Here is a 24,279-nt window from a genome sequence, read left to right as displayed (position 1 = left end):
CAGAACAATACTCGCCTTCATTCAACCGACTTATGATCAAATTCGTATTGATTTTCCTGAGCTGACTGGATTCGCTTCACTAGTTCTTCCTGACCTTCAGGCTCTCTGTTGATTACCTCCGTCATGGAGCCCATGTTTGGTGTGTGGACAGAATTTCTGAAAAAAAACTTTTTTACCTCCGTAAAAACGGAGGTATTGTTTTCGTTTTGTGTTTGATTGTCTTGGTGTGTATCTTCAGTTATTTGAATATTGTAGAGTGACAGGACGCGAGGTAGAAGATGGTGTAACCGGGGATTGTCAAGATGGGTCCGGGTCAAAATTAAAGTTGCTCTCACAGGATGGGGAGGTTGGCTTGGCTCGGGTCCAAAGCTGCGTAGGCAGGAAAATACATGCCCAGAATTCGCCAGAAATTCACAACAAAGAATAAAACAAGAAATTCACAAAAAGCTCCAAATATTTTCACGGAGCTACGATATCTTCGGTTTCTTGTTGTAAATGATTTGAATCTGTTTGTTGGTCGAAAGGAGGAGCGATGAAATTTTGACACATATTTTGACAGGTCTAGATTTAGATTCAGATCCAGGAGTTGTTTAAGGTATTCATTCTTAATCGCACTCTGACTGGAAGTAAGCCAATTCCGTGTATCTACTAGTAGATAGGTAGATAAGCTTCCAAGAAAACTGGGTCACCTGGCACTGATCATGTTATGACCAATTAATACTTTATAGTCCGGTAACTGAAGGCAAGATATATACATTAGAACTCCCTGGGATTTTTTAAAGGCTATGTTCCGTTCGTCCAAGTCTTTCTAGCTGCATACATGCTTTAGAAAGACTCCGAAATAGTTGCTCTCTGAGTGCTGGTACTGTTTTATTTCGTTCTTTTAAGTCTCTCTAGCTGTAGACATGTTTACGTTTACACTGCCAATCTCCAGCGCTCGTTATTCGCTCCCCGTCCCCTGTGTAACGCACGCAGCACTCTGCAAGGATCACTCCGTTTAGATAAGAGGGTAAACCCATCAATCAAATTCCTCGGCCAATCCATCTCGTGGTTATTGTAACGTCGAGAAAATTGGATTATCTGATGGATTCTCATGCGTTCCTGTAGGGTCCGACGCACCTGTACAAATTGATCAGACTGAAACACTAGGGTCTGTCGAGGCTGCTGATCGTTTCTAAAGAAATGTAGCTTTAATGCGGCTGCAATTGTCCTGAGTCGGTCGATGACTCCAGGGTGTGCGTGTCGGTACCCTTACTGAGAAGTGTGGAGAACAGTAGTTAAATAAAACGTATTCAACAACGGACTCTTGGCGAACATAGAACGACGGTAAATCACCCTATAGACTGAAACACAAGGGTCTGTCGAGACTGTTGATCGTTGCTAAAAAAAGATAGCTTAAATGCGGCTGCAATTGTCCTGGGAGGGTCGATGACTCCAGGGCGTGTCTTTACTCTTACTGAGAAGTGTGGAGAACAGTGGTTGGTAAATAAAACGTATTAAACAACTATCTCTTGTCAAACACGACGGCAAATCACCCTCTGGACTGACACATCAAGGTTGGTGGAGAATGCTGTACGTTGCTACAAAAGGTAGCTTTGGTGCGGCTGCAATTGCCCTGGGTGGGTCGATGACTCCAGGTCGTGCCTTTACCCTTACTGAGACGTGTGGAGAACAGTGGTGAGTACATAAAACGTATTCAACAACTGACTCTTGTCAAACATAGAACGACGGTAAATCACCCTCTAGACAAAAACACAAGGGTCTGTCGAAGCTGCTGATCGTTACTAAAAACAGGTAATTTTAATGCGGCTGCAATTGCCCTGGGTGGGTCGATGACTCCAGCGCGTGCCGATACCCTTACTGAAAACTGGGAACAGTGGTTGGTAAATAAAACGCATTAAATAACCAACTATTGTCAAACAAGACGGCAAATCACCCTCTAGACTGAAACAGCAGGCTTGGTGGAGACTGCTGTACCTTGCTAAAAAGGTAGCTTTGGTGCGGCTGCAATTGCCCTGGGTGGGTAGATGACTCCAGGGCGTGTCTTTACTCTTACTGAGAAGTGTGGAGAACAGTGGTTGGTAAATAAAACGTATTAAACAACTATCTCTTGTCAAACACGACGGCAAATCACCCTCTGGACTGACACATCAGGGTTGGTGGAGAATGCTGTACGTTGCTACAAAATGTAGCTTTAATGCGGCTGCAATTGCCCTGGGTGAGTCGATGACTCCAGGTCGTGCCTTTACCCTTACTGATAAGTGTGGAGAACAGTGGTGAGTACATAAAACGTATTCAACAACTGACTCTTGTCAAACATAGAACGACGGTAAATCACCCTCTAGACAAAAACACTAGGGTCTGTCGAAGCTGCTGACCGTTACTAAAAACAGGTAACTTTAATGCGGCTGCAATTGTCCTAGGTGGGTCAATGACTCCAACGCGTGCCGATACCCTTACTGAAAACTGGGAACAGTGGTTGGTAAATAAAACGCATTAAATAACCAACTATTGTCAAACAAGACGGCAAATCACCCTCTAGACTGAAACAGCAGGCTTGGTGGAGGCCGCTGTACGTTGCTAAAGAAAGGTAGCTTTAATGTGGCTGCAATTGCCCTGGGTGGGTCGATGACTCAAGGGCGTGCCTTTACCCTTATCAAGAAGTATTGAGAATAGTGGTGGGTACATAAATGTATTCAAGAATTGAATCTTCTTAAACACAGAACAGACGGTACATCATCTATAGACTGTAACACAAAGTTCTGGTCAGGCTATTAGTACTTTTCATCGATAACTCATGTGGCTGTAATTGCCCTGGGTGGGTCCCTGACACTGGGGCGTGCCTTTACCCTTAATGAGAAGTGTGGAAAACAGTAATAGGTACGTACTAAACACATTCAAGAACTGGCTCTTCTCAAACACAGCTTAGAAATCTTCCTCTAGACCGGAACACTAGGGTTTGTTGACGATATTTTTTGCTGCCAACTCAAGTGATCTAATGCGGCTGCAATGGCCCACGGTGGGCCCATGACACCGGGGCAGGCCATTACCCTTATTGAGAAGTGTACAGAACAGTGGTGGATAAATATACGTATTCAAGAACTGACTCTTTTCAAGCACAGGTCAGAAATCCCCCTCTAGACTGAAACACTAGGGTCTGTTGAGGCCGCTGCTTGTTGCTAACTCAGGTGATCTAATGCGGCTGCAATGGCCTACGGTGGGCCCATGACACCGGGGCAGGTCATTACCCTTATTGATAAGCGTACAGAACAGTATACGTATTCAAGAACTGACTCTTCTCAAACACAGGTCAGAAATCTCTGAAACACTGAGGTCTGTCGAGGCCGCTGCTTGTTGCTAACTCAGTTGACTTAATGCGGCCGCAATTGCCCTTTGTGCGGTCATGTCACCGGGTCTCGCCTTTACCCTTAATGAGAAGTGTGGAGAGCAGCGGTGGATAAATAAACGTATTCAAAAACTTAAATCTTCTATTCTAAAACAGAGAATAGAACCCCCATTCCAAGCATGGAAATGTTGTTAATCTTGACTATGGGGTCCTGACACCGGGGAGTGCCCTTATCGTAAGCTTGTGTAAGGTGCTAAAGAAATTAATCTTCTCAAAAACAGGGCCGAAAGCTTACAACATGGAGATGTTCTTTTACGCGACAGAGGGGGGGGGGGCTTATCTTACAGTGTTGAGTGCATCTTGACCTTGAGCCGACTAAGGTCAGGAACAAACCCTAGAGGTTACTGATATTGAATGCGCTATACATAACTCACGTACATGAGAAGACTAAACTTCATGCCATCTGAGTGCAGAGAGGGCGTTTAACAGTCAGCTGTGGTGACGTCCGATGGGAAACTTTAGAGGTCGTTACTGAATAATGAGAAGCCATAAGTCTCGTAGAAAGATGGGGCCGGATCAGATAAGGAATTAAACTAACGTTAAGACTTGTTCAATGAATCATGGACGAAGAGTAGTAAAGACAAATAATACGTCCCAGGAGAAATTTCCAAAAGGTGCTCAGGAAATTAATGCGGCAAGACAGAGTGGCTGACATGTTTCCTATATTTCAGCGGCAAGCCTTCTCGCGGGTAATCAGCCCATGCCTTCTCACCGTAAATCACGGGAGGAATGAGGGAAACATTCCGGAGCCGGCTACGCCATTCCTCAAGCCCGGGTAGAGTTTCATAAAGAGCAATATCTCACCCATCATCCTGCCATCTGACGGAGTGAGATGACGGAGCTACCCGGGGGGATGCCGGGAGAGGTCCCGCGGGCGATGCCCTCCCGACCCCGGTATTTAGCATTAGGAAAGTTGGAAAACCCGAAGACAGGATATTGATTGATCGTCCTCGTTACGGAGCCGTGTAGTTTTCTTAGTCGCCTACCGCGAAGAAAGTCTTGCCCTCATAGCATGAAAGGTCGCCCGCGCCTTTCGGAAGTCTTGAACAAAAGCCGCACTGTCAGATCAGTTTCCGCTGGAACGCTAACTGTCAATCATTCGGCACAGATAAAAGGATTCTAACGACCTTCGTCCTTTCGACTAGGAGTCCCTTTATTTCATTGTCGAGATGATATGTTAGTAACATGCAATGGTCCTTTGGTTAGCAATAATGATTTAGCACATATACAAGGTCGTGAGTGCAAATCTCCGCCTAGTGGTTGTTATAGACGCGATTGCGTCTTTCGGGTAGATCTTACATTCCGAAGAAGACGTTACGTGTTCGAGAAGAAACCATCCCCCGAGCAGGTTAAAGAGCCCACCATACTTATCGAATATAAGGGCACATCCCAGGAGTCTCAGCACAGCTTACAATTACAAACTGTATGCACGGTGTGTTACACTATGTGGCTATGTGGCGGTTTAACGGTTATACGAGGCAGATACTTCCAATGTTTTACACGACGGAAGGGACCGCAATGTCAAAGATCCCTCAGTTCTTTTCACCGAACTATCAAAGTAGCTGTAAGTTATGCGCCTGTAAACGCCGGGCTGACGGCCGCAGATTTGGCCCTGAAAAGATCCCATTTGGAGGTATAGTCCGCGCATCGATGGACGTGAGCTTGTAAAACACTCGTATAGTATAGTAGGGGTGAGGCCCCGACGTGTCTCAATTTAGGGGCCGTGGGAAGGAATGGCTTCGTTATGTTTGTAGATTGGCTGAGGAAGCAGTAATACGGACGCTGTAGGGAAAGTGTCAGTAATAGACACCTTCGCACAGGGTCCATTATTTTAGCATATCAAAGAACTGCAGAAGCCTTTTCTTGGAAAATATTGCAGAAATTGTAGATCTGGTTAGAGTAATGCTGACTCATTCTGTTTTCGGCGTAACCCCTACGTGGGCCCGTGGGAAATCCTGTGGCTACCGGGCTAATTTTGAGTACGACCGGGCCCCAGATTGATTTTAGCTCGGAGTTAAAATCAACCCGGGACCCTGTAACAAATAGACGCCGTAAGCTAATCGTTTGGTAACCCCCTATCCCATATTCGGCAGTCCACCGGAACAAATTTGTGACTATGAGGGGCCCGGCCGGGGTTTCACCCCCTACGGACACCGGCGCAATTGTGACCGTAGGATTAGAAACCATTCCAGTTTCTCAGCTATAACAAATGTCTCACCGATAATCTTCAGTTCGATGTCCTTCGTGTCCCTGACGGAGAACACGCTGCACCTGTAGTTCCCCTCGTCCTCCTGACTGGTGTCCTTGATGTACAGGTTGTACTCCCCTCTCTGCGTGTTCCCCACAATGGAGTAGCGGGAGAACTCGGGCGCCACCACGCTGCCGGCCGAGATGTGGTAGAGTTTGGCCTCGGAGGACGGGTTGTACCAGTGCCAGTTGACGACATCTCCCGCAGACAGGCCACTGAAGGAGCAGTACAGGGTGACCGGCTGACCTAGCAGCGTCGCGGTGTCCTGTGGATACTGTCGGTAGGCAGCGCCTTGTACTATGAAGAGGAAACAAGGATAAGTAACTCTAAAGATAAAAAAAATTCCTCGTGAAGTGAAATACATCCCAAGATATTGGCCCATCAGATGTATATCATCCCCATAGGCAGCCATCCTAGCTAGTGGGGGAGTCAATCATTACTAGTTTTTCACACAAAAGAGCACGTAGTAGACCTTTTGGGACCTTTTTCTCCTCGGACAATTCATTTAGATATTACATAGATGTTTTCAGGAAAGACCATATTCTTATGTGAAAGATAGAGATAATTTAGTTTCATGTACACTTAAAACATAACCTTTGATAACTGGATTATAAAGTGACGTTTATTTGCAAGTTCGTGTCCGAAGGCTAATTGCAAGTACGTGGACTTGGGAATAATATATGTGACAGGACAGTGATATATATTATAATAGTGTTATAACTATCATAATGATTATGATGATGATTATCAGAATACGGAATATCAGCACCCCGATGTATACCATCAAGGCATTCTCTAGTTGTATGAAGTTGCATATTATCATTACTCTCACATCCTGAATTATTCGAAGGCTGTGAGGAGATAATAATAATCATTATGATTCTCATTATAACAATAATCCGACGACAGATCAAAGGAGGATCATAACGCATGGTGACAGGCTCTAGTCTGGTAGCGTCAAAGTGTCCTGGGGTTATTGTCGGTACACAGCACTTTGTACTCGAGTACTCTGAAGAGGACACAAGAATAGGTAACTATGACCCTTAACCATAACCCCTGATTACAATATCTGAACCAGAGACAGATCAAAGGGCGATAATAATGAACTATGACGGGCTGGTCCGGTAGCGTCACAGTGTCCGGGGGTTATTGTCGATACGCAGCACCGTGTACTGTGAAGAAGAAACAAGAATAGGTACCTCTAACCCTTAACTATGACCCTTAAGTGAGTATCTTACTGGACTGGACAGCGACCTCGCTGTGACCTAAATTGGATTTGTGTTACTCTCAAAATTTTAATGAGAATATCATGGAAAATGTACTAGTATGACTAAAAAGACAACAAAACACAAAGCGTAAAAGATTCGTTTTTATCGATGAAATCCGTTGAGCGCTCTGTAAAATCACTCGGTTGCAGAGAGGCCGCCAACGTGCTACAATCCAGTGATAAACCCGCTACTGCTTAGGTCCCATTTCCAATCCGGGGCCCGAATCTTTGGGAACGAAAAGACAACAAAAACACAAAACGTATCAAAATTATTTAAGAGCATAGCTTGTATTGTGCACATTCATTGATATACACTTTAATTGCTCTTAGCTTTTCTGCAAACAGCCCGGCCGGGCCCCGGTTGGAAATGTGACCCTAGCCGGGTACTGGGTGACAGGCTAGCTTTCTGGCCACGCAGTTTGGCCTGTCAAAAGCGCTACCTCAAGCTGGTGAGCTTCGACTTCAGATTTCCGTGGTCTCCCATTCACAAGCTGTGGGAGCTCTATGTAAGCGCAAATTACCCCCCAAACCACTAAGAAAACTTACATTAATGCTCATAAAGCCGTTTACAGACTGATATCCTAATACACCAGTCAAATGTCAAGACATGGCCATAAATGTGTAATCTTTAACCTACTTCTGGTTCAAATATTAACCTTTTCTTTTATGACAGAAATAAAGATACCATTATTGGAAAACGTTCTTCTAGAAATGACATACGCATCTACGCTGTAACAAGTGGAAGTACACGGTATCCAACGTGATTCCCCTGAAATTTGGGAAATGGCTTTCCAAATCTAGAGTGACCATTGCTGAAGGAATCTTGGCTGTACATGGGCCATTCCGTGAGCCATTTGCTATTGAAGCGCTCCCTTAGTGGCAGTTTTCGTCGCCTGCACGTCAACCTTGACTAATCAGCACCTCAACACCCCCCACCGCCAACAGGAAACGGCCATGATTCCCTGTGATGTCTGCGCAGGGTTGACGTTAACGGTCGTTCTGTCGTTATCATCCTCGCTGTGGCGATGTTTCTCACATTGTGGCGCTCGCGGGAAGACGTTCGCTTCTTTCTGGGCGGTGCGTAGTGGACGTTTGGGATTAGAACCCCATTTGAAGAAACGGCGTGGTGTGGTTACAGGAGGTGATATGCCGGGAAATGTCTTAGAGTGGACTTTACGCTCCTACTGAGTTGTCTTATCTACCGCTAGACTCGTAATAACTTTTGTCGGCGAGAGAGCTTTCTGACTGCGAGAGCACACGAGCGTTGATACTATGGATGGGAACCCCGAGGCATACTGCAAAGGTGTTCTCTAGTCGTAAGAAGTTACGTTTTCTTCAAACAAAATATTCACCAAAACTTTTAAATATCGCTCCAGCCTTCGTCAAGATAATGACTCGTAACTTCTGGCACGTGACCGTATGTAGACACGTGACATCAATCTCCAAGCAGATGTTGGGACAGAAATTCGACACCATAGACTGCTGCGTATCTGAAATACGGAACGACTGCAGACTCGGCCCTAACATCTGCTTGGAGATTATTGTAACGCCGATAACGTACCAGAAGTCCTCGTCAATATTTCACAAGGTCACGGTCCCTTTTAAAAATGACCCGTCACAGCCAGAGACTGAGATAAATGACGTTATGAAATACAATACTTTCGATGTCGGGGGAGCCCCAAAACCAACCCCGGCGCTCTCGAAAAGAATGCATCACAAGTGTCAAGACCAGTAGTTAGGCTTAGGAATGAAATGTTGTGTTTCCGTTTACCCGACCGACCCTAGCAAAAGCTACCAACCCTAGTCGTTTTGGTAGACCGCTAGCAACCTAGCAAGGTGCAGTGTACATAAGATTTTCGATCTGACATCTAAGTGATAAAAATCCCAAAAGAGAACCCAATTTCCCCCCAACAAGCAAATTTTCTTGCTGTATGTCACATAACTTTGTTAACAGCTACAGATTAGGGCCTTGAACAGTTGATGTTGGAGTGCGTAGTTAACATTGTGCTTCTTTGTTCCGTTTATTGATATACTTTTGAATACAATTGTCCGTATGCCTTCCCGTTTTAAAATATCAAACCGAATTTATTGGATCACTTCGGCCGAAATCTATGGGGAAAAAAAAGAAAAAGGAAAGAGAATTTCTACCTACCGACCCTTTTTCTTTGGTACCGTAACCGGAGACAAAACATTTTTCATGCCTCACCAGTGTCTGGACCAAAAGTTAGTGGTTTTAAAGGAAAGACCTGCTTGCTGACGTCGACCAGTGTTCCAGACCGGTACGTCATACACATCTGCCTTGGGCAGGTCCGCAACGCACGCTTGAACGCGTCCTTCTAATCTTCTCTTGGCAACGAGACCGTTTAATTTCACATTCCGATGAACCCGAGTAATTAATGAACCACGTGCATCTGTTGCTTGATGAAATATTCAAGGACGTCGTATATACAAAGTTTGATTCATGTGCTATATTTACAGTTATTGGATACCACATGTGGCTTCTACCCTCCCCTCTAGGTTCGCTATTAGTATTCTTGTATTTCTAACAGTCCCGTTCATTCTAATCTCCAACCGTGCCGTGAGCCCCAGCGTAACTGTGTTGGACGGGAGTAAGATATCGGCAGGTTCAACGGCGAAATCCGCCAATGAATACTTAAAGGTGCAGATTACAGCACGGACATCGGAAACGTTCCGTCCGGGGCAAGACACGCCGAGAATTAAGCAATTGATAATACGGGACCATGGAAAGGTTGGATCATCCCATTCCCCCGCTGCACTGTACTTAGGCGGATTGATTTAAGCTGCCCGATGTATAATTTACGATGTCTCTGAATGCCGAGTTGCAGTGCATGCCAAGTACAAAGGGGGGCGGGGACGGGAAAATAGATTAAACTCCGCCATTTCACCTGCGTTTCTGCAGCGAGAGTCCGGCCCGCCAATATAATTTTCCGCATGGACACAGCCAACTTCAGAAACACCATTTTATGCACTAAAGGATTGATGCCCACGGGAACAATTACCCCCCAACACGGGTACGGTCATCAATCCAAGGGCTTCACCGAACCGGCGGCTTTACCGACACTATTACCACCACTATCCGGCAATTCGCATCGGTAATTCCTTTTTTATTACCAATACATACATACAAATGTGTCGTTCAGAGGTATAATAGATATCAAAGTCGGGTCCGTGCATGTCAAGGGCGGGTGAAATTCGATCCGTCATGGTACGGGATCTCGTGTCAGGATCTCATTAATGTGAGAGTGAAAGTGAACCTGGGGTGAAAGTCACCAGGTGTTGATGAAGAACGCTCGACTAGGGCGACACAATCGCCATGATTGTGACTCGCACGACCCGCGCCGATAGCACGGAACGCAATTCTAAGTACTCATGAATTTGGTGAATATGTACTGATTCTGCTTCGAGTTCATATCAAATTTGAAGAGTCAATAGCAGAGAAAACACTTCTAACAACACGTTGATGATCATAAGCACATCACCCTAATTTGTTTGAGTTTATCTGTCATATCTGATAATTTTAAGATTAAAGAATGCAAGAATTTTCTAAGTAATCATGAATCAGATGAATATGCTCTGATTCTGCTTTGATATCATATCCAAACTTGAAGATCTGATGGCACAGAAAAACTATCCATTGATGATCATAAGCATATCATCCTCATTTGCTTTAGTGTATCTGTCAAATCTGACCATTTTAGAATCAATAAATGCAAGAATTTACACAAATGACCGGTCAAGTCTACATGTCCATCTCTTATCTTATTCAAAACGGTAGAGATGCGGCTAATTAAATACCTATGCATCAAGGTAGAAATATTCGTATTACATGTTGCCTATAGGAGAATACATGTATCTAAGATGTTTTCCTTCGCTTAAGATTTGAACATCAATGGCACTTACGCAGTGTCATGAATATCATAAAGTTTTAGTTTACACCACGTCTTCTTTAACACCCCTCTCTGTGTAGCGGTAGGAAAAGGGTAATAAACATCGGCTGTATAAAGCATGCAAGAAACGGGTGCAGTAACAACCAAAATGGAAACATTCTGAAGAGAGAGAGGGGCCCGCGGGTTGAAATATCGAAACTAGCTACCAGATTACTCCCATTTACGCTGAACAGAAGTTTGATAAACACTCATGATCATATAGTGTACCGGAAACAATCTTCACCCGAGTGCATATTGCGTTCTTGCATTTATGGAGACATATAAAGCGAAAAATGAAGACACTGCAGCTTTAAAGATAGACGGTAGAAAAATACAATGGACCACGGCAACTTCAAATTGCAGTGTGTTTTCACAGTTATTCACGTTGCCAAATGCCGGTCTCATTCCAAGGCATTTACCAGTCTATCTACCAGCAGGACCCTATGACACATCCGATAGACATTTAACAGCGCTTCATTCACCGCAAAATGTGCTCGTGGCAATCTTTAATGAAACGTCAGCTGTAGAAGTGACCGATGTTGTACTTGACTGGTGGAATTAGCAGTGTCACTCACCTTTCAGCACCAGGGACAGCGACACCTCCACCGCCACAGCGAGGACGTGTAGAGCAGCCATAACCGCGCGGACCTGTCAGCCACGGAAACACACCTTTCGGGGAGAACGTTGTGTAATGAGCCCGGTTGCTTCGGGAGCAGAGCGTGGTTTTTCCCTCAGCCACGTTCAGTTGGCGCTGATTTGCTGGGCACTCCGATCGATCAACGCCTTTGTTGTCAGGGCTTCGATCTACTCAGCCACACACGTTCAATTAGATCAGGCAGTTAGTGCGTCCGCCAAGGGAGCTGCGAAAAAGTTACTTACATCAACAAGCGCCCGGCGGATCTGCCCGAAGATGCGAGGAAGGTCGTTAGTCCGGCCCTCGGAAGAATGTGTGCACACGTACGACTGCTCAGGGAAATGGAATCTCGATCCAATTTTAGCTAACTGAAAACCTACTACTCCAACGGTGGTAACGAGAAGGAAGGAATAATTCTACGTACAGCATACTCAGATTCGATGAACCTGTGAAACTCTTGTAGCTAGCTATTCTAGACAAAAGCAGTAAACAATGGAGCACGGCCGTCCTGCAACTCTTTCCTGTAGCACGCCAGTCGTGTGAGCACCAACAGTCAGGGTTCGACTTTCATCCCTCTGGTCCATGAGCAGGGTCGCTAAACACTGGTCCACGCACGCCTCAGGCAGCATCCCTGCGTTCGAAAAACGCTCCTCTTCAACAGAAGCGAACGGGAATTACAAACTCCCGGTATACCGGTAAACACCGACCGACGAGTAACAGTATCTGTCCTCGGACTGCACCGACTGACTGAAATAGCTGCCCCCGATTAGCATATTCCACTCACGCTAGCTTCAAATTACCCATTATGTTTTGCGGTTTTCCCCGGCATCCCGGTACAGAGAGTGTTGCGACCGTTTGAAGACTGTTCGTGACAAAGATTTAATACGTTACCAGACGACACACGTCAGCCTCATGCTCGTGCCTTCAAAACTTCCCGTCGTGCTTTTCGCGTAATGAATAATCGTCGAATAACGCAGGGCGCCACGTTTCCGTTTGAAAGTTGCAAGCGATGAAAATGTCGATAAATTGTAAGGTTAAACGTGCCGCTCCACCACACACACAAATAGACAACAATGCCTAAGTCATAAGTCTTTCATGGCGGACAATATTTCAAGTGCTTAAGCGAACACCGGTTCATACATGAGGTGGCTTGGTCTTACCTTGTTTCATGATATCATGTCCCAAATGTCATTGTATTCCAAGTTGTTTATGACTGAAATGGCGATAAATCTAACGGCTGAATAGAATATGTACAACAATACTTACGTCGTAAGTCTTTTATGGCTGACAATATTTTATGGTCTAACCTTACATTGTTTTGGGATAGCCCTAACTCATGATATCAGATTTTCCATGTCACTAGATTATACGTTACGTTTGATGTGAATGTCGATACGTTTTAAGGTCGGGTTTATTAGAGATAAGCAATCAAGTAACGCATCACCGAATTCAAAAGCAGACAATAATATTAAACTATAACACTTTCGTGGCTGATGGCATTTTATGTTCTTTTTAATCAAATACGACTTATTCCGTAGTTGACATTAATATGGACAAGGACATTGTTATGTTACCTTAGTTGAAATGACATTGACATAAGTATTGTTTTAGGATGGCCCTAGTTCATGATATAATGTTTCCATTGGCAATGAATCATAAGTTACACTTAATGTAAACGTCAATGATTTGTTCGTTTGAATATATTGCTTCACCAAACATACAAATAGACAACAATGCAAAAACCATAACTCTTCCGTGACTTGTAATATTTCATATTCGTAATAATAGAACATTGCGGTTCACTTGACGTGAGAAGCTTTTCATAGTATTCTATGAAGTTCTAATTGATACGATCATATTTCCAATTTAATAAATGGGCTAGACACGTCAATGTCGTTGTGAGGACGTTACGTATTGATTGTTTTATTGCATACCCAAAATAGACGACAGGTACAATAATGTAAAACCTGACCGTATGGTATAATACTAGCTACATGTGATCCAGTCCTTTTTGTACCAAATATTTTTGAATACATGAAATTAAAAATTAGGATGATTTCTTTTGATCCTTTCACAGTGATATCAGAGTATCGACTATTGAATAAGAAGAAACACAAGCGCGACTCGCTGTAGACCAAATGGATTTTCTGTCAATGTTGTTTAAAAAGTACGTACATCCTTTCGACTCAACACCACTGTGCTGTTTAACACATCTGTGACCATTATAACAGCCACTGTAGCGCCCACGCACAGCTTAGGAACTGGGGTGACAGTTTACAGGAAAGATTTGCCGCAACGCCTACAGGGGTCGGCGGAAACACCAAAGCCTGGGCGCCACAGATGACGTTGTTTCCCACCCAGGTCTTCAATTGAGGAGGGATTTGCACAAATTTCTGAAGAGTATTTGCAAACGGATTTACGCGGGATATTTTAAAGAGGGTTGCAAATCTAATTGATACTTGGAAGAGGAAGTAGTATTATGCACGTGGTATTTTGCATCAGAATGACTTGGAAGCTGTTACTGTGATGAAGCTGCCACATGCTAGGTTGTTACGTCATGAAAGTCTTTGCCGCAGGTGCATCACGGAAGTTCGCATGTCCCACACCTATTAGAGCCACAGACAGATGCCCATTAACCTATTAACCTATCAGGTATGCATTACCCTGGGACTAAATGTTGCTCCTGGAGGGTCTCTGAGTGGAATTTAGGCGGCAGTGCGTCAACTTTAGAGGATTTCGTGGGGGCAGAAGTCCAGTAATTGGGCCCATTTTCCTGACTGTTGACGATATAACTGACACATTGCGTAAACTGCATGCATTCATCTACGCCATTCTTGTCGTTGTAGCCTATTTGGCTAAATGGTCTCAAAAGAAAATTACAACAACTTCAAGGGTTGTTTACGTCTTCAGAGAATGACATGAGCTCGCCTACTGGTGGATTATTGATGAAATCCTAGACGGCCATGGATTTTCTCAGTTGCAGAAAAGCAAGATGAATAACAGCGTCTTCACGCATCCTAAATCTCCTGCTGCCCGATAGCCAAGATAGTCTGCTATCTCTAGCTAATTTCCCCTCTTCATCGGCCCGTAGAGGTGTATCCTGATTTCTATCACGGCATCCGTGCTGTTTCTAAGATACCGACAGGCTCGTTTTAACTGATTGGCCCCCTTGTAGTAACTCAGACTCGAACATTAACTCACGGCAGATCGCCAAAAACTGATCAAAGCGATGCACTCTTACATGCATTTGTTTCCACAACGGTGAAACTGAGCGGGGCACTGCAATTGAGAAGTGTATAGTCTAATACGAGAAGTGAGAGTTGCACGATATTGCTGCAACTTCCCGCATGAGCTCTATATATTGGAGACAGTTCCAGGCAGCATCTCTAGACCCACTGAACCAGACATTCTAAGAGCCCGTTCACATGAGTGTGAATGTGCAAGTCCGTATCAGTTGCATATTTACATTTTTGTCTGATTAAGTTTTCGGCCGAAAAAAATCGTTTGTGTTTTTTTTTCGTTCGATAACTTACACAATGGCGGATCAAAGTTGAAACAAGTTCTTTCCCGTATCCTTCACCTAAGCCAGAAAATGTCAACATGCAACTTATACGGACTTGAATATACTGACTATGAGTATGGAGTGGAATATCCAGATCAGTCTCGTATCAATCTTCAGACCGACTGAACTTGACCTAAGACCCTTAGATCTAGACACACAAGCTAAGAATCCATACATATTGCCCAGGCAGTTAGACACACAGTTTGAGACTTCAGACAAATGAATCAAAGAATCAGACACACAGCTTAAGAATCCAGACATACACCCCAACAATGGGTCTTGGTAATCTCTAACAACTATTGACGCGGACAGCAACGCTAACAAGTTGGATTCACAAGGTCCCTGGTGTAGCTGCCAGTTTGTAATCTAATCTCACCCTACAGAGTACCCCGCTGTCCTCATTGTTCGCCCTGGGTACGTGGTAATCCATCACATTGCCGCCTGTGAAAGCCACAGGTACACAGCTGGAGGTCTTCAGCTCTTCTGCCTCTTTGATCAAGTTTGTGCGCTGTCTCTAAACCTGGACAGGTCTGGCTGACAAATCTCTGAAGCAGACGTTTTGCTGAGGTTTCTGTCTACCGTATTTCCCCGCTTTGCCTTCGGTTGAAGTTGACAAATAGCTGAGTTTAGAAGCCTTTATCGCAATTGTAAGCTATCTTGTTAGTGAGCTTCTCTAGGGTTTCTCCATATCATAGTGTGTGCTGCTAAGGCTTTGTTGGTGCTTGCATCGTTATTTTGATAGATCTAAAGGTACAATATACTTCCACTTTGCCGTGTGAATAAATTTTGAATAGTTGGCTGCATTTCATATCAACAATTTCCCTTGGACAGTTGTTGGATACATTTCTTATTCAAGCCGACAATGGCTACGCTAGGCCTGAAGTTAGATGATCACTTGTCTATTACCAGTCGACTAGTCTGGTATTAAGAAGACCTACGTATCATTAGTTTTATATTTTGTGTGAATCTCAACTCCGCACTAACTTAAATTTAAGCACCCAACATAAATACCCCCTTGATTGCTTGATATTATAGCTGTGAGATTTATTGTACAAGTACAACGCTCAATGTATATTTGAGGCAGTAATGGTGATTTCATCGCCTATGACATAATCATAAGTTGTACCATTTTAGAGGAAAATAAACATGTAGGCGGAGGGACGAATCCCTACACTAAGCCACTCATCAATAACACACACCAAAAGTTGTACCATCATTTTAGAAGAAAATAAACAAGTGGGCGGAGGGACAAATCCTTACACTGAGCCGATCATCTATAACACACACCATTCTTTACTAGACACGTACGTTTGCAATGTCTAATTTCGTACCGCTAGAAATCCATATACGGCTCAATTTCGTAGAGAGGCGCCCTTTTTCACCCTAAGAACACGTTCTCAATCTAGAGCGGTCATTTTGACTCGATCACGTTTGACGTATCTCGGTCATCCCCCTCGGGGGAATTGATATGTATGCCAATGACGAGTGAAAATCGAACCCAACTCGTGCATTAAGCAGTAGTTGTAGTCGTAGTAAAGATCACACTCAAATCACACGGAGATTTTCTTCGGCGATGCTTTCCGCGCCGGCGTAATATCCCGCCGAGGGTGCCAATAATGGCCCACCCGATTAGACTGAAAATGGTGCTATTATCATTCACCGTTTGATGGTAAGCGCCTCGCGCCTTTATCATCGTAGTTCAATGACTTGTGGCAGAAAAACGGCCAGATCTGAGCCACATCACCTTCAAGAGTTCGAAATCACATAGATCTGTAACACTTAGATGTGCACAAATTACACCAAAGATTCTTCAAAAGCTGAGACTGCACTCTCTGTAATCCAATAAGACTACCCTCGTGTCTTCCTTGCTTCTCATAAGCAGATCTAACCCCGGGTCTTATTGGAGACCTATAGTAATCACAGTCGAGCAATAAGAGACGGGAGTTGTGTTGCGTAATTGGCAAATCGCCGGGTTCAATGACGCAGTGGATTCCAAATTACCAACTCCCCCACGAGAGCAGAATCGTAAAGTGTTCAGTTGGCAAGAAAAATCTTCTTTGATGATTACCTATCGGCCTCCTGGTCCAATCTTACTTCCTTCTGGCCATATAATCTCCTACAGATTGGGGTTATGGTGGACATCAAATTGGAAATCATAACCTGCATAACAAGAAGGGCAGCGGGCGTGGAGACTGGTAATACGTCTATTTCGTGTGGCTGATGACCGTTAGAAGACGTGCTTGGTTATGAGTTGTTTCCATCACCATCATCATCCGCCGTGTCCTGTGGCTCTTCTGGTCTCTCCAACATGTCTAACCTTAGTTAGGACTGTTTTAGATTGTTTTAGATTCATTCTGGTGCTTCTCAAAACTATCTTACCCGAAGAGTGGTTGAGAAATGAAGAGAAATGTTTCCATTTCAGCAAACTAACCCGGGGGAGCTTATACTCATGCTTTGAACCGTTATCAGCTCTCTTTTATCTAAGAAAGACGTTATTCACGCCAGCTGCGCAGTGCGTCGAGTGGAACGCTAAAGAGCAGATAAATGTAAGATGTGAGGAAAGCCGCGTGAAAATTCCATCGCTCTGCGGTGAGGCGGCATCCCAAGCTCCATCGCGCAGCCCTTCTGAACACGGCCAATTGCCCATACTCTGAGGATAGATCGCGCATCTATGGGGGTGACTTAAAATGCCTTGAAAAAAATGTTACCGCTCATGCTAGCCTTTTTTGGGTCGGCTGCTGGCGAGGGACATAAACTTTTCGATCTGACATCTGGTTGATGGAATTCAAAACAGACTCCATGCACCAGAAGAGGGCGTTGAACAGGTAATGTTTATACTTGATATAATTGTGCTTGAAGAATACATTTCCGTATAATTACAGCATAATGTTGAAAATATCAGTGCCTGATGCATTTCAGTGCGAAGATTTGCATTGCCAAAAAGTATTTGTCGAAATCGAAAAAAAGAGAATCCTACCTACCAACACTACTTTTTTCTGCACCGTAACCGGAAACAGAACATTTCTCCCAAACCAAAGAAGTTGGGTTCGGGCCAACATGGTGACAGGAACCCGTAACTTCGCGATGTTTACTGGTATTGAACCCCCTTATCTTAGGACTGCAGGGATCTTCCGCGTGCAGCAGAATCCAGCCACATGTAACATGTAACAATGGATGATGGCGTATGAAAGTGGGTTGACCAAATCAATGGTGACAGACTATTTCAGGGGGAATGGAAGCCCTGCCGTAAGGTCCATTCTCCTGTCGACTTGAGTGAACTCTGGAATAAAATGGCTTTGACATTCCATGGTGATTTAGAATTCTTCCCTGACCACCCCCAACCCCCACAAACACATGACCAGTATAGCATTTTTCCTGCTTATTTCTTGGTTTGAAACTTTGATGTCAAGTTTATACCAGACCGTGATTTAGGATTTTATCCAGCATCACTGTTACGTACACAGACGTGCCTTTTACAGAGAGATATACCACTACCTTGATGTCAACAACTATCAAGGTTATGTACATGTGTCATGCAAAAAAGAATCGAAACACTACGTCACATAGCAGGAAAATAGGTCGCCCGACGAGCTCAAAATTATATTTTAACCGAACTATGGCCGATGTACTTTCGACCACTGGCACTGCACGGTTTTTAGGTATCGGCCAATGCACGTATGCCACCGAGCCGCAGGGTAGATTGTCAGGCGAAATATTTGCTTGATTCTCCGGCGATTTTGAATCTCAACGACCTTTTGGTGATCAACAAAGTCGGACAAAGGTCGTTGACAGTATGACGCCGGCTTAACTGTGTGTGTAAGTGCGATTGATCCAGAGTGACAGGTGCGGACGCCCGGAGGCGGAGAGGTTAGGGTTAGGGTCAGATCTCGGGCTGAGGGCAGCTAAACCGGTCCCAGCCGGCTCATGAAATCTTCCTGATTATAATGTCTTAGTATTGTATGGACGCATGTGGTGGCCTGCAACTAGCGGGGTAAACAAGATCGTTGGGCATCAATAATTGCCATTGTTGTTCAACGCCTCAGTGTGGTTGTATATAATAATGTGGACCTTGGTCTTCTGTTGAGTCCTTTCTTTGAAACAAATTATGAAACGTTGAAGTCATTTCAGTGATGAACTGGAATGTGATCAAATCCTGTGCATCTCGCAACGACCACCGGAAACGCCTTCACTGAAAACAAAATGGCGGGAAAATCAAACGACTGGCTGATATTTTTTTCTATTTGAAGGCAGATAAATCTTGACAAATATTACCGGCAGCCAATTGGTAATTAGTAGATGAGTGAGTGGAACCACTTGAAGTATTGCTGTGAGATATTGGTGAAGAACAGTGCCTTGTTGAGACTTGGACTAGTTTGACACACTGACGTCATCATGATGACCTGAATAGTGTGACGTCATCGACCTTCTGTATCGTCTGTTGAGCTTGAAGATAAGTTCTGCCAAACAAACTATCAATCTGTGAGACGTGTGCACCTGTCTGCCTATCTATCACCTGTTCACCTGGGCCTACGATTTGAAGTTTGAAATCTTGTGAGAAGTCGGTTCCGCCATCTGTAGAGTTCACTCATCCCCCTTTCCACTGAAAAGCGATCACACTGCGACCTCGCAGCGACCTAAATTAGATTCTTGTAACCCTTGATTTCATTATTAGAATATTGTGCAAAATTTAAAATTGTGATTCAAAAGAACAGAACTCGCAAGGTGTAAAAAGATTCGATATGTGAAATTCGTTGAGTATTTTGTCAAATGTCAGGTTGCAGGGCGGTCACCGCCCTAGTGGAGAGGGGGTGCATCGGACGACCTGTTTCACTGCTCCAGCTGATGCACCGCATCCAAACGTGAAAATCATGCTCTTGTCTACAAATAACATCACCTCATCCTATCCATTTGATTAATGGCATTACCGATTCCTATACGTTCAGTCGATAATATCAAAGAACCGGGCTCATTATTTATTTACTTGTTCATGATTTTGCGGTATGTATTCTACTGATTTCTAATATCATAAGTTTGTTTTTATGTCTGAAGTCAGTAAATATTTCATAATATGCAATCGATTAATATAGGGGATATGATAAAACGCAATGTGACTTTACTTATAGCATCTAATCTACAGAGAAATTATATTTCAACCCTCCATGAAACACTGCACAGAAAATAATGAACTAGAAAGATAATATTTTCAAGCAAATACGTATTTTACCTTCACACGTGCTAGCCTAACAAACTACTGCCGTTTATTCGTACTTAAACATATTCATATATAGTGACCATCCGTCCAGCTCTATCCTGTCACTTACTACATAATGTAATCGAACACCGCAAGGTGACCTCTATTTTAACAGTAACCATGGTGCCAACCGTCTGGTCCAGGTCACTGACCTTATTTGTTTGGAGAAGATGAAGAGGAAGAAGTGGAGAAAAAACGTAGCAAAAACGTCTTTCCCTTCTGTTTAAGTAACCATAGTAACATGTAATTTGTTTTAAGTACATGTACAACTAACTGACAATTCAACAACGCAACCATTATTACCTTCGCCAAGAAGGTTATGTTTTGGGTGCCAACCAGTAGCCTGAGTGCCATCCTATTTCTACCGGGGATCCTACATTCGCTTTTTAGGGTAGCGAATGTAGGATCCCCGGTAAAAAATAGGATGGCACCCAGGCTAGCTAACCAGGGCCTCCTTTGAATAATTCATGAGAAGATACTAGTACTGCGATAGCCTTTTTTGCCAAGGTAAAAGTTCTTATTCTTTGAACAACTTGTGTTTTTTAACTGAGTAGACTGGTAACGTTTATGCAAATGAGGGCATTATTTGCATAATTTGCAACATCATTTACATCAACATTAACGTCATTTGGCGAAGGTATGAGGTCGTGAACTATTTTTCCCAATCATAGCATTGGGGATAACACTGTTTTCTGTTGTGTCCACCATATTCAGAGATTAATAGATGTACCGCCCTGTTGGTGACCTTGAGAAAGAACCAATCGTGATTTTCCTCACGTCTCCTTGACCTGTAACGTCCGGTCCTAATGGCGGGGAGATGATAGCGTTTGTTCTGCCGCACAATGAACCATTCCCGGGCACATTACAGATCTGCCCGATAGCGCGGGAAACTTGGCGGTACTGATACCATCTTATACTGGCGTTGAGAAGAACTATTAACGTAGATAGACTGACAGGAACGTATGTAACCAGAGATAGCTGGTATTCGATAAAACAGCTTTCACAGCTTATAGTTGCACTTTGTCCTTATCGTGTTAGGTCGAATCAATACCCCCTGTCTCTGACTTGCATTCATTTGGTATCTTTAATATCTTCCTGTGTGAGTGTGTGTGTGTGTGTGTGTGTGTGCGTGTACGTGTGCGTGTGTGCGTGTGTGTGCTTTTCTGTGTGTATATGTGTGTGTATATATGTATGTGTGTGTTTGTGTGTGTGTGTGTGTGTGTGCGTTCGTGTGTGTGAGTGCTTTTCTGTGTGTATATGTGTGTGTATGTATGTATGTGTGTGTTTGTGTATGTGTGTGTGTGCGTGCACGTGTGTGTGTGAATGCATGCTTGTGTGTGTATGTGTGTGTGTGTGTGTGTGTGTGTGTGTGTGTGTGTGTGTGTGTTCATGTATGTTTGTGCAGGTACGTGTGTGTGTGTGTGTGTGTGTCTGTCTGCCTGTCTGTCTGTCTGTCTGCGTGTGTTTGTGTGTCTGTCTGTATGTATGTGTGTGTGTGTGTGTGTGTGTGTGTGTCTGTGTGTGACAGAGAGAGAGAGATAAAGAAAGTGCTCGAGAGAGATATTTGTGCGAGTCCACATCTGTGGTTGCCAGAACCCTGCACACAAGAATGCCTGGAACTGAACCAATGACACCAGCCGACACGCATAGCCATTACTACTCGAATAAGCTAATGCCTGATAGGCATCAGCAGACATTGAAGTGACAGGTTTTCGACGAAAAGCCGGACCCAAGAGGCCGTTTTGTCTTGTGTATCGAGATAATGAAACCGGGCTCAGCTGTTGCTTCGGGGGGGATTGGTGGATAAAATAACAGCCGTATGCCAACAGGCTTTGGCTCTGGCATAAAACAAACGTACTGTTGCTAAACGAAGATCGACTGTAATTACTTTCATCTCAAGTTGAATGTTATCAGCGTCTAACCATTGGCAGGAGTCCTGACGTAACTGACGATATTAATGCCGACAACATTAGTTGGATGAAGCCGGGAACAAAGGGCTCCCCATTAGTCTGAATGGTACGATTTGTCATTGTCTCTTAGAGCTCTGCCTCTATGGATTATCGATAATACTCCTGACAAGGGAGAAGGAACGGCGGACGCTGTAAGGTAACGTTACTGTGAGCTTATAGCTATCTGAGGCCAGCAGCAGCGTGCAGTAAGCAGTGTAACGTTACGGGCTACAGATCTAGATCTGGGAGCGTATTCAAGCGACGTCATTGGTTGTATTTCGGTGAAGCCCAAGAAAAAATGATGTGTTTCCGGTTAACGTACTGAAAATAAATTAAGGTAGGTAGGTAGGAAGGGGTTATCTTCTTTTTTCATTTAGATTTCGGTATTGCAAACTGGAATGCACCAGGAAATTGGTATTTTCAAAATACGAAAAAATGTTTACTTCACATAAATATACATGAACTAGTCAAGGCCTTAATCTGTTTAAGTGTGAAATGTAGGAAAGAGACTATGCAAGACCTGTTGGATTCTGTTTTAAATTTTCCTCTCTCAGATGCCAGATCGAAAATGTAATGTACTTTCTTAACGGTCGACAAAAAACGTTTAGTTCACTACGTTTTATGAATTAGCAACGTTGTAGAATTATTCTTTCTGATAATATTGTTTTTCTTTCCATAGGGGAAAGCCAGTTTCAGATACAGCTCGATGAGTGAGCGAGGCATTCAATAATACAACTTCCACCCACTCACCAACAGAAACTGATATCTTCAAACTTGTTTCATGCGTTTCATAATTGTTTTAGTTTTGCTGATAGATCAGTACATGGTTCATGTGTTCCGTTGTCTTTAGATGGCGAAGACAAAAGATTGTTGAAGTCAGTGTGCGGGTGAAATCATTAGTAACACTACCCACACTGTTTTCCTAACATATCTCATGGATTTCCCTTGTCTACGGGGAACCTCTGTCAGCTTTAAGTTACGACAGTCAGCGCAGTAAATATGTCTCAACAAAGGATGTAGCGACGTTCATTAGTTCAGCTGCACCGTGTGGAAAAGAAAGCGGTGAGCTCGTCTTAAGGTGTTTAAGGTAGATGATTTAAGGACTGGTTCGAGAGGCTCGAATCGCTTGTTATGTTCAAGGACAGGGCGAGGAAATTTTTTTAAACATTTTTTACGAATTGCCCCAAATTTCGAAAAGCAATCTGTATCCGGAAGATGTAATTTTTGTAGATTTCAACAAAATTCGCGATTCTTAAAATGGTGCAAATGGGCGCAATCAATGCAAATATATTTTTGATGAACTCTAATCATTGTACACTGGATTTTGATTCAGTGGCAACACTGCGATTTCCAATTAAGTTATCTTGTATCCGATTTGGAGCCGAAACTGAGAACGTGACATTCCCGTTGCGACCATTTTGATTGTAGAGGTCACGTATTTATCCGTGCGCCGCACGATAATGTGACCGCGCGCAAAGGAAATTAAAATTGGGCGAAATTCGCAAAGTTGGCACTATTCCACTGAATGCGTAATAAGATACACGTACCCACTTAAGCTTGATATGTTTACAATAAATGAAGACACCTGACAGTGTTTTAAAATGCTTCTTTTATAATCATACATTTGATAAACAATCAATGTATATTTAACAGGATTGATGGTGCTTTCCATTCAGATGCACGCGCGTCCTTAACTAGAAGATTTATCACCATGTTGTCTCTCGGCCTTGAGGAAAAACCAAATAATCGTTCACGGTCCTTTAGGGGCACGATGTGGTATTTCTTCACAATTCCCTTAACTACTCTTGGCGAGCCGAGGTGACATCAGTAACAACTGACAATTACAAGCTCATGCCGAAACAACCAGTCGTCCTGCCTAATAGTAGAGTTTTATTTTCAAACGGGCGCTCCTTTGCTGGAATGTTTTGCAAAACACTAAAAAAAACGTGAAAAAAATTAGTCAAGAGCATAATTTTGCGCATAGTTCGTGGCATCTCCTTATTTTTTCCGTCCCA

At 43.7% G+C, this 24,279-nt stretch overlaps 1 protein-coding gene across 1 annotated transcript in view; it reads right to left on the bottom strand.

Moving 5' to 3' along the window:
* Positions 1–12,357, bottom strand: part of LOC136435610 (irregular chiasm C-roughest protein-like) — a 37,439-nt gene extending 25,082 nt beyond the window's left edge. The window contains exons 1-2 of the mRNA XM_066429236.1: positions 11,444–12,357; positions 5,625–5,951 (exon numbers count right to left, since the gene is read on the bottom strand). Coding sequence (XP_066285333.1) covers positions 5,625–5,951; positions 11,444–11,504 — 388 coding nt within the window. The 5' untranslated portion in view covers positions 11,505–12,357. The remainder of the gene's footprint in view (positions 1–5,624; positions 5,952–11,443) is intronic.
* Between the last annotated feature and the right edge of the window lie 11,922 nt (positions 12,358–24,279).

This window comes from Branchiostoma lanceolatum, chromosome 1 (genome assembly GCF_035083965.1).
Source record: "Branchiostoma lanceolatum isolate klBraLanc5 chromosome 1, klBraLanc5.hap2, whole genome shotgun sequence".
Taxonomy (NCBI): Eukaryota; Metazoa; Chordata; class Leptocardii; order Amphioxiformes; family Branchiostomatidae; genus Branchiostoma; species Branchiostoma lanceolatum.
Note: the sequence above shows the minus strand (reverse complement) of the source record. Positions and strands in the feature narration are given on the sequence as shown.